At 37.0% G+C, this 12,199-nt stretch overlaps 1 protein-coding gene across 1 annotated transcript in view; it reads right to left on the bottom strand.

The window, feature by feature from the left end:
• sema3e (sema domain, immunoglobulin domain (Ig), short basic domain, secreted, (semaphorin) 3E) overlaps nt 1–12,199 on the bottom strand; it is a 96,241-nt gene that overhangs the window by 59,443 nt on the left and 24,599 nt on the right. The window contains exons 2-4 of the mRNA XM_060923628.1: nt 6,975–7,135; nt 3,541–3,600; nt 3,316–3,435 (exon numbers count right to left, since the gene is read on the bottom strand). Coding sequence (XP_060779611.1) covers nt 3,316–3,435; nt 3,541–3,600; nt 6,975–7,135 — 341 coding nt within the window. The remainder of the gene's footprint in view (nt 1–3,315; nt 3,436–3,540; nt 3,601–6,974; nt 7,136–12,199) is intronic.

A 12,199-nucleotide genomic window follows, 5' to 3' on the forward strand; every position in this document is an offset into this window, starting at 1 on the left:
TCATTCGGTTTATTGAGGTGCACAGCAGTACTGACATAGTTGCAACTGCGCAGACTGCACAGGTTGCGAGCTTGAGCTTGGTTGCTATGGTTACCCACAAGTTTGACAGGCATATCGGGGACAGCTCCTCCTAGTTCAGGACCCCAACACGGCATGATGAAGGGTGCCAAAAGGCAGAAAACGATTGCATCGTTTTTTTGTTTTTTTTAAACGACTGTAAGTAAACTGTGCCTTACTTTATCATATCACCTTGCAATTTTTTGATAGTCTGTTCAAAGTAATGTCGTAGTGAAAGTAAAATCGTACGGAGTGATGCCTTTCTGGTAGCCTTCTTCTTTCGGTGGTAGCCTGTAGATACAGTGCTCAGAAGGCAGTTTTAATGTTTAATCTGGCATTCCCTGCTATAATTTCAGTGAACATATTGTTTCATAAGGAAACTTTGCGAAGAGTTGTTGACTGACTGCCGCGCACGCAACACACAGGCATAGTCAGAAAGTCAGGATGCACTGGTTTACACTTTACACACACACACGTAGCCCATCCTCTCGCTATGTTTAACAGTTGGAACTTAGCGGTTTTAAAACTAATTTTGCAGTTTTGCAATTTCTGTGCATGATGATAATGTGTAAACTTTGGATTTCCATAGGCTATGTTAAGATGTTATCATTGTCCTGGCCTGCAGGTAGTTCCTGGTGATGGCAGTGAGGGAGGTGAAATAACATGTATACACACTACCGTTCAAAAGTTTGGGGTCACCCAGACAATTTTGTGTTTTCCATGAAAAGTCACACTTTTATTTACCACCATAAGTTGTAAAATGAATAGAAAATATAGTCAAGCCATTTTTCTGGCCATTTTGAGCATTTAATCGACCCCACAAATGTGATGCTCCAGAAACTCAATCTGCTCAAAGGAAGGTCAGTTTTATAGCTTCTCTAAAGAGCTCAACTGTTTTCAGCTGTACTAACATGATTGTACAAGGGTTTTCTAATCATCTATTAGCCTTCTGAGGCAATGAGCAAACACATTGTACCATTAGAACACTGGAGTGAGAGTTGCTGGAAATGGGCCTCTATACACCTATGGAGATATTGCACCAAAAACCAGACATTTGCAGCTAGAATAGTCATTTACCACATTAGCAATGTATAGAGTGTATTTCTGATTAGTTTAAAGTGATCTTCATTGAAAAGAACAGCGCTTTTCTTTCAGAAATAAGGAAATTTCAAAGTGACCCCAAACTTCTGAACGGTAGTATACATAAATATACTTGGCTTATACTGAAAAGTATACAGAAAAGTCCAAGTATATTAAGCTTATACTTAAACTTTTGATCAAGATATACTTCACAAAAGTGTAATAAAGTATTAAAATATGTATGCCTTATGTTTAAGTGTACTTGCCCTGTAGTTGTGCCTATCCTTTTGATAGTAGCCTATCAAGATGTGAGACGCATCATAAGAAAAAAAAATGCAACAATGAAAGCTACACAAAGCAAGCTGCTGCAAAGAAGACCGCATAAACATTTATTTTCATCACTGAGAAGGACTTTCAACTGCAACATTTAAGCTGGACAGAAACGATAAAGATAGTAGAGAACTTGTGCACAATTGTGGACTGAGAGAAATGACAAAGAACTTGGAGTTCACACATTTCATAGTTCAGACATTTGCAATATTTCTTCTACCTTTGCACTAGTTCTGTCACTGTTCTTTGCTGGGTTAGACAGCATTGTTGACTCTTAGGTATGTCTGTGGTTCCATAAGTTATTATTATTATTATTATTATTATTATTATTATTATTTTAATTTCTCCTGAGTGGGATAAAACATTATATATATATATATATATATATATATATATATATATATATATATATTTTTTTTTTTTTTTTTTTTTCTTTAGAGCTTGGATGTCAATTTCAGTTGTCATTGCCATGTTTTTATACTTTGGCATTTAATACAATGTTGCTTTAAATTTTGATTTTTAAAGAAAATGAATATGTTCTTGGGTGGCACGGTGGTGTAGTGGTTAGCGCTGTCACCTCACAGCAAGAAGGTCCGGGTTTGAGCCCCGTGGCTGGCGACGGCCTTTCTGTGCAGAGTTTGCATGTTCTCCCCATGTCTGTGTGGGTTTGCTCCGGTTTCCCCCACAGTCCAAAGACATGCAGGTTAGATTAACTGGTGACTCTAAATTGACCGTAGGTGTGAATGGTTGTCTATGTGTCTGACCTGGCGACTTGTCCAGGGTGTACCCTGCCTTTTGCCCGTAGTCAGCTGGGATAGGCTCCAGCTTGCCTGCGACCCTGTAGAACAGGATAAAGCGGCTAGAGATAATGAGATGAGAAAATGTTCTTAATCCTGAGTATCTGTTCTTATTTTGTGAATTCTTACCTTTATAACTTCATTGCAACTTAAGGTACAAAAAGTTGTCTACTGGTAGTGTGCATGAGGTAAGGGTTAGGGCTAGAAAACTAACAGTATACCTAGAAGGGTAACTGCAGTATACTTCAAAACTAAAAAGTGGACTAGATGTATATAACCAGTACCTAATAGTATATTTCCAATGTGCTATTAGTATACTTTTATAAACTAAAAAGTGGACTAGAAGTGTGTAACAAGTAAACTCATAGTACATTTCCAGTATACTATGAAGTATACTTTTGTAAACTAAAGAGTGGATTACAAGTATAGAACTAGTAAACTATTTGTATATAAGTTTACTTGTGGTATACTTGCAGTCCAAAATAAAAAATACTAATTGTATACTCAGAGTTTACTTTTCTTAGACTTAAAGTATACTTTTTATAAACTAAAAGTGGGCCAATTTAGTCCCAAGAAGTATTAGATTAGTTTACTTACAAGTATACTGTAAGTACCGTACATTGATATCAGTATACTTGGTACACAAAAATATACTTAAGGAAATATACTTTATTTAAGTATACTTAATAAAATTAACTTGAAGTATACTTCTTTTTGATAAGGGTCACTGAAGAAAAGTTACCTTATTATGTTGCTATATAATCATGATGTAGTGCTTAGAAATATCATGAGTTAAAAAAATGTAGATTTTTTTTCTTTTAAAGTGTTGTGAGTGAGAGTCAAATGTTTTAGATGAAAAAAACTACAAATCCTTAAAAATCAGACATACTGTAAGTACAGTAGCCGTCTCTTCCAGCTCTGTTCATACTGGAAATGAAGAAAGTACCGTATGTGACATACATATGCTTGTGTTGCATTTATTTTCATTAAAAAAAAAACATGTTGGATGTTAAAAAGATGTCAAGGTGGCTATTTAGAGAAGCTGTAGTACCTCTGCTCCATGGCCGACTCTGATGTAGGCGCACATCGGGCTGAAGGCTCCAGTCCCGCATGCTAACAGGTGAGTGCTGTTATACGGCTGGATCAGCTTGATGTAGTTAGCGCACTCCGGCTGAAGAAAAAGGCAGGGAGATATGCTTTACAACATGTCGCCTTAAAAAAAAGCAAAATCTTGAAACATTTGTCTTCTTTTTTTATATATTAGCAAATGATGTACCTTCTCCCTGCCTTGCATGAGACAGTCCTCCACCTGCTCCTCAGAGCTACCCCAGTGAATCTAAGATAGAGACAGACACAGACCTGAAGTCACTCAAGAACAATAATTTCCAGGTGAAGTCTGCTCAACAGTCAGATCGTAAACAGCACTGCTCATTGTCAAATGGACTTCGAGACAGCATCATTTCCAAACTTCCGTTCCTTATTGAATTAAATAAAGTTAAACACAGAAACGTAGCTGGATAGTGTTCAAGGCCCTGAGGTTAAAGGCAGGTCTACACAGTAGTGCTGCCTGTGTTCTTCTGACCTAAACTAAACAGCCATGCTTAAAAATATGGAAACTATGTCTAGGTTTTAGAGGAAAACTTCCTAATTAACCTTTATATGTTTATATCTGAGCTGAAAGCAGCCTTTTAGACTCTTTCTTTCCTTATACAAAGCCACCTTGTTGCCCTGTTACCTCATGAATAAAAATTTTAGACCCATTAAGTACTGCAGCATTAAAATAACACTATGTGCTGCCAAAAAGGAAAATAAAAATATTTCATTAGTGTAGTATGTAATATTTTGTAGTATTTGGTACTTAGGATATGTCATAAGGGAAAGTCATGGCCTAATGGTTAGAGGAGCAGCTTTGGGACCAAAAGGTCACTGGTTTGAGTCCCTGGACCAGCAGGAATGGCTGAAGTGCCCTTGAGCATGGTACCTAACCCCCAAGCTGCTCTGGGTATGTTGTATATTGCTCTGGATAAGAGTGTCTGTAATGTAATGTCATTATGATAAAGACCAACTGAGTGGGGAGTTATAAATGTAATATTGTTATCAATTCTAATAAATAAATATTTGCGATATAATATATTTATAATGGTGCTTTTTTTCCAAAAAAAGTACTGTGCTGATATATATATATATATATATATATATATATATATATATATATATATATATATATATATAAAATAGGTACTCTATGGGTACATGTGGCTGCCGCTTATAAATAAAATTGTTTTCTGATCCCATGTCCATACAGTAAATATAGCATATATACATGTTATCAATTCTACTCGCCTCATCTCTTGCAAGCATCACCAAGCTGTGAGCAACATCAGGGCTCGTAGTATTCTGGTTACCAATTTGGTTTACTGTGTTTTGTTCAAAATACAGTGCTGCAAACTGTATCTATTTTCAAAATGGTAAGAAAGCACTTGTTCATGAATTGTCTTAGAAGTATTATTTAGTATTAATGAGCACATTTTGTTTCAAAAGTGTAGTGTAAAGACTCTAAAATAAAAAATAAAATTAAAAAAATTAACATGAATAGCAGGGCGGCATGGTGGTGTAGTGGTTAGCACTGTCGCCTCACAGCAAGAAGGTCCGGGTTCGAGCCCCGTGGCCGGCGAGGGCCTTTCTGTGCGGAGTTTGCATGTTCTCCCCGTGTCCGCGTGGGTTTCCTCTGGGTGCTCCGGTTTCCCCCACAGTCCAAAGACATGCAGGTTAGGTTAACTGGTGACTCTAAATTGACCGTAGGTGTGAATGTGAGTGTGAATGGTTGTCTGTGTCTATGTGTCAGGCCTGTGATGACCTGGTGACTTGTCCAGGGTGTACCCCGCCTTTCGCCCGTAGTCAGCTGGGATAGGCTCCAGCTTGCCTGCGACCCTGTAGAACAGGATAAAGCGGCTACAGATAATGAGATGAGATGAACGCGAATAGCAGAAGTTTGATATTGGCTTCTCGATATATCTGCCAAAAAGCGCCAAAAAAACTTACAAAACCTTTCGTTTGACCTTTCAGAAGGACCAAACAAAAGCTGTGATAATCAAAAGGTAAATTTTCTTGAAATCAACACCATTTACTTGATATCGAATCAGTAGCCTTGGCGAACCACGAGGTGAATTTTGTTTATCTTTTTATCTGCCGATTATCTTCCCATACTACGAAGTTATAACAAGGTTTCTCTTATTTCGTTTCTGGTTCTGATTGGTTCCAAAGTTTATCAAGAAGTAGAACTGGTAATTGAACTTGATCAGGATAAATGCTGATTGGTTATGAAGTTTCGCAATTGTTACACTCATTCTTACATTCTTACAACCCGATGACATTGTGGCTTCACCACTCGTTCTTGTGTACCTTTGATAACGTGAGATCAACTGTTCGTATTGCGAAATCACGATTCACCGTTCTGGTGATTGTAATGCTTATGCGCATGCGCAGTGCGCTATTGTTACACTCATTCTTACAACACGATGACATAGTAGCTACAGCCTCGCTTCACCTCTATGAGGCAGTAGCCACAAAAATGCCCACTGTAACCATGGCAACTATCAGTACCACTGTTACCATTACCAGCCTAGCTGGTATCAGCTAATAGCATAGATTGTTATCAGATTCTGATTTATTATCATCATCAGTCATGAAGATTTAATAAAGTTAGTTTAATGCTAGCAATGAGAAGGTTGTTTTTGCTTCATTGATGCTTTGAAAGCAGAAAATCAAGAGAAGAGAAGCTGCTTGTGCAACTCTTAAAGTGGAATGTCACATCATGTTATTAAACTTTTTATAGGCTGTGACTCCTTCAATACAGCTTTATTTCTTCAAAACTATTTAATAGTTACAACATGTGAATATTTAGTTAATTTATTGGAGCCATGGAGCTTTTAATTCCTGAATTTTCCACCGAGAGAGTGTAATAAGTTGACATATGTGTCCTCATTTCGGTATTATTAAGGTTCGTATTAATTCCATTCAGTTCACGTGTCCAGTCAAACAGGCTAATAATAAATATTTTTATACATACAGGACACTTTTTCCATGGAATAAAAACATGTATTCTATTCCCTTCTAGCGGGTCTCATTTATTTGGTTTGATCGCATGCAATATTGTTAGCATATTGCTTATCCTACGTGTATTACGTCACTCTACTCAGTGGAGAATGAGCGTTGAATATGGTTTACAATATTGCATGGTTGTCAAGACAACATGATGTCATATGTCAGAGATGTAAAACTTCTATGCTAGCAAGCGACTGTGACAATTTGTAAACAAATATGGCCGCCAGGTTTGCTTCGTTAAATACGGAAGATTTTGAGAGAATTTTGAAAGAGGAAGATGCATTGAACACCCGAAAGGAACGTGTATGTATAATAATAATAATAATAATAATAATAATAATAATAATAATAATAATAATAATAATATTGGCTGGATTTTTTGTGGTATATCAGATATATTCCATTCAGCTAGCATGATATTGAACGAGTCTTCGACTCTTTCAATATCATGCTAGCTGAATGGAATATATCTGATATACCACTCAACGCCAACCAAAAGTATTTAAATATTTTGAGAACCACTGCTTTAATAGTGCATGAATATCCATCAAATGTGTAAAAGTCTGAAATTTGCATCAGTGAATGTCCATACACACACATGCCTACCTCTTTATGAGGCTCACTGACTCTATCCACATTAAGAGAGTACAGTGTGTCTTTCCCTCCAATAATCAGCCTCTCCTGAGTCTCATCCAGCAGCATACTGAAGTGCTGCAGACTCCCTTCAGCCGCCTGGAACACCCATGTCCTGTTCAGCTCCCACAGCTCTGCACACACACATACACACCCAGGGAATGAATGAGAGAATGGACAATGGGAGAATCCAATGCTGGAGCATGAGAGAGACATGACATTGTTGTGAGAGTCAGGAGTATTCTCTTGACTCCAGAGTACACAAGAGTACGAGGGTCCATAGAGCTGAAGAAGCAGAAGGATTAGTCATGCCATAATTAAACACACAGTTAATCACAGTGCTTCTCAGAAGCACATCTCTGTATGAGAGAGATTGAGCGAACTGATAAACAAGGTATATGGTGTCAACAACTGATGGAATTTTGGCTATAACTTCCTCTGTGTGTGTGTGTGTGTGTGTGTGTGTGTGTGTGCTCATACACTCTTTTCCCATGAAACCTGTTGCTGATTTATCTAATTTCGCCTGAAAAATACCAGGGCAATACTTTGCTAGACACACACACACACACACACACACACACACACACACACACACACACACAAAGACATAGCCAGAGGCTGTTCCCTGCTGAGCTGGTTATTTCAGAGACTCACCAGTTGCTTTAGTGGGCAGATAACGTGTAACACAAGGACAGGTCAAGAGGAAATGGGATTAGAAAAGAAATAGATAGCTAGACTATCTATTTTGCCAAATGTTTGTGGACACCTGTCCATCACACCCATCTGTGGTTCTTCTCCAAACTGTTACCACAAAGCCTGAAGCACACATTTGTTAAGGATGACAGTGCCCCTGTGCACAAAGCAAGCACCGTGAAGACATGCTTTGCTCAGGTTGGAATGGAAGAACATCCATGTCCTGCACAGAGCCCTGACCTCAACCTCAACACTTTTGGGATGAATTTGAACGCTGACTTCACCCCTGGCCTCCTCACCCAAAATCACAACCTGACCTCAGTAATGCTCCTGTGATTGAAAGCGCAGATCCCTGCAGCCATGCTCCAAAATCTAGTAGAAAGCCTTCCCAGAAGAATGGAGGTTATTATAACAGCAAAAAGGGATCTGGAATGGGAGATTCAACAAGCACATGGAGGTGTGAGGGTCAGGTATGCTCATGCTTTTGACTGTATAATGTAGACAGATTGATAGATTTCAAGAGTATTCTTTGTTGTTTCCTTTTAAAAAGTCATAAAAAAGAAAATGCTCCTTCTCATTACTTAACACCAAAGTCCTTCCCATTACCCAGGGATTGGATTGTGGTTTTGCTGCAAGCTGTTAAAAATTACAGTCACCCCACTGTTTTAAGCCTTAACCTCTAAACCATCTCCACCCGTGCCCCGCAGCAGGAGATCTCTCTATTGACCAAAGAAAAAAAAAAAAAGAGGGCCATGAAATTGAGGCTAATAGTGTCACATACCTTAAGGTGGAAATTATGTCACAACCAGCTAATACATATAAGAAACATGAAATGAACCACGGTGATAATTGCTTTTCATTTATTCTGACTAATCCACATGATCCACTCTGACTCAAGTGTCCTATAGCTGCTTATTTGATTTTCCCTTTGGTTTATGTAAGATGAGGACATAATATACTTGTGTATATATAGGGCACAACTCAGGGGACCGATGTCTGTTTAATTTTTTTACAAGCCTCTTATTCATCTATTTTTTTTACCTCATCCTTTGCAGCTTCAAAAACAACAGAGTACAGTAATTTAAGCCAGATAAATTAGACAGACTCTACTCTCGGCTGTGCATCAGATGCATTAAAAGGGTCATCCACCTCAACATGACCTGCTGCGTTCCATTAATCAGCTCGAGTCATGATGTAGAGGCATGCGGATCATTCCTGTTTATGAAGGAGAAGTATAGCTAGAACAAACAGCATGTTACAAATGTCCTACCGCAAGCCAAAAGCAAACCTTAAACTCCCCCTAAGGCAATGAGTGTTTGAACCTCACCATAATAAAAACTGACGGAGCGCTTCAGGCCTAGGCAAGGGTCATACCATTAGGGTCTTAAGGGGAGGGTTAGAGCAAGAGGGACTCGAAAAAGAAATCCAACACCCTTTATTAAAATCAGCATCAAGGCCACGGTGCTGTAGGTGATCTGACCTTTTTTCCCTCCAGAATGCTTAAATCCAAATTAAAAAATACTCGTGAAGTCTAATAACACTCATCTTATCAGCTCTACTAATGCTAAAATCACCAGACATATATGACATACTGTATTCATTTATGACCAACTTTCTAATCTTTCCTATGGTGAGTCAAAAAGGTGTCATGAAAGTGTATTAGTTTTATTAGTTTAGCAATTTTAACTTTTGCAAATACAAATTTACTCAATTGTTCTGAAAGGTTTTCATTTGACTCACCCTTGTACTGACCCGGGATGATGTGGAGAGATTGTGTAAAGAGGAACGATCTCAGATGCCCTGCTCTGTATCTCCAGCCTTATAAAATGTTATAGGAGAGACTCAGTGTTGTTTTACTGGCAAAGGGAGGGTGTACGAAGTATTACATGCAGGGGTGCCTATAATAGTGGCACATGTGTTTTTGTTGAAAATAATTTCTTGATGAGGGATTTGTTTCTCTTGGAATAAATGTATTTCAATTAATGATGGATTTTTCTCATTTTTTCAGTGTGAGATGCAGCAAAAAGGTGGATTTTGTCTAACCCTTTTTACTCATCTTTACGGGGGGCAATAATCATGCAGGGCACTGTATATATCAACATTCACCATTCACTGGATATGAACAATCACACACTCTGATTGGCTACTCTACTACTAGGATATCAGTTCATATACCCATGAGTAAAGAAAAACAAAATGGCGGAGCGTGTTGCTGAATCAACGAAGGATGAAATAAAAACTCTACTCGAAAACAAAAACCCCAAAAATACAATACAAAAAAACCCCCCAGCAAAATATGGAATGAAAGTGTTTGATGGTAAGAACGTATCTTCTTTATCTTTCAAGAATTATTATTATTGCATTTTTCACAAATTGCTAATGTCATTTTGCCGGTTTGTTTCCATTCTTCATCTTTAAGCATTAAATTATTATTATTTTTTTTTAGATTGGTTCAAAAGCTCAAAGAAATTTGAAAATTACATCACCGAAATGTCCAAGGAAGAATTAAACAACTGTCTAAAGTTATTCGGTCCCTCGGCATGACAGCAAGATGGCACTTTCTACAAAAAAAAACAAAACACGAAAGTCAATTTGTGTAGCCATCGATAGCTTTTTTAAGAACTCTGCCTCAGCGGAAATTATTTTGTTGGATGTTTTGTATAAAGTCCTTATTTATTGAATTTGCAAAAAATAAAAATAAAAATGCCCTCTTTCTCAAAATCCAGTGAATGTGGATAGAATAAAACAGTTATTCCACTCAATCTCATTGGACATGGCTTATAGCCGGCTATCAGCTCATGTATGATGTCGTGGAATAATTGTATATATATATATATATATATATATATATATATATATATATATATATATATATATATATATATATATATGTGTGCATTCATTTATTCAGGAAAAATAGTATATATATATATATATATATATATATATATATATATATATATATATATATATATATATATATATAGTTGAAGCAATGAATGGGCAAATATATCAAAATATGATCAGCAAAATATATTTGAGTTTTTTTCCCGCCTTTCAAATCTCCTATGTCTTTTACTGATGACAGTTTTCAAATTATATTTTATGTACATTTTTTAAATGTATATTTTTATATACTTTTTTTGTTAACATTTGAGTAAAGCATGGATTTCTTCAGGAAAATGATTGCACATGTCACTGAGGTAATACATGAAAAAAGAGCAATGAATACAGAAAGACTGGATCATAGTTTAATACAGGAAGCGCATATGTAATGGAATATAGATTGAAATAGAAATGAAGCAGTCCTTCACTTAAATCCTTATCCACATGTGCTGTCCAGGCCTGGGCATGGTCTAAACAAGAACCCCCTTCCCCCATCTCTCTCTGTATTCCCCTCACTCATAGGGCTATCAGCTATCACTGATAGGGAAGTACTTTCATCCCAGAGAGGAAAAGAAATTCTCTCTTTTATCTGTCACTTTGAGTTTATTTTAATCTTCCCATCTAACAGGAAGCGTCATACAGTAAATCCTGCATTATGTGACCTTTCTGCTTCGCTGTTTGAACTCATATGACGTTGTCTGAAGGTCCATCAAGGATAAGCAAGCAGAAAAATGAATTGAAGTTGGATAAAGGAAACTCACTTTGCTTCATCAAAAGACTGATGACAAAATGGGACTTATTTGGGAACCCAAATAGTAGAGTAGAGCCCCGATTTTTTTTTTAATACGACCGTACTGACTTTGTTAACCCATTCACCTCAGTAATTATCACAAAGCTGATGCTACATTTGGAAACTTGACCTCTGCTTTCACCTTCTCAGACTGAATGTCTGGACTGCACAAATAGCCGATCCCGCCATGCTATTGATAAGGGACAAGTAAAATGCTCAAGGTCACTTGTCGGATTTGCTGGAAAATTCTCAGAAATCAATACCCATATTCATTTTCTCCTGCACTTTTAAGAACACTGTGCTCTTTTGTCCTTTAATGAAATATCCTAAGAGCTTGGAGATGCCTGTGGAACAAATCCTATCAACGTGAATATAATGTGAAAGAAATATAATAATAATAATAATAATAATAATAATAATAATTATTATTATTATTATTATTATTATTATTATTATTATTATACCAATACTGTCAAAATAACAGCAGCTCTGACAGTAGTTACAAGCGTGGTCAGAAGTTTACATAAAATGACGTGAATGTCATCTTGGATATGAATGTCATGGCAATATTTGGGCTTTCAGTAATTTCTTTGAACTGTTCTTTTTCTGTGGCAGAATGATTGTACAGCATACATCTTTAATAAAAAAAAACACTAGAATTTGGTGCACAAGTTTTAATTTTCTCTGGGTTTTCTGAAATCAACACAGGGTCAAAATTATACATACAGGTCAAAAATTTACATACACTCACTTAGATTATTAATTCAGGTGCTGAAGCTTCCAAAATGTCTCTTATCTTGCCAAGGTTGCAGTCTCTTAACTTCCTGTT

The sequence above is a fragment of the Neoarius graeffei genome, chromosome 6 (genome assembly GCF_027579695.1).
Source record: "Neoarius graeffei isolate fNeoGra1 chromosome 6, fNeoGra1.pri, whole genome shotgun sequence".
In the NCBI taxonomy this organism is placed as follows: domain Eukaryota; kingdom Metazoa; phylum Chordata; class Actinopteri; order Siluriformes; family Ariidae; genus Neoarius; species Neoarius graeffei.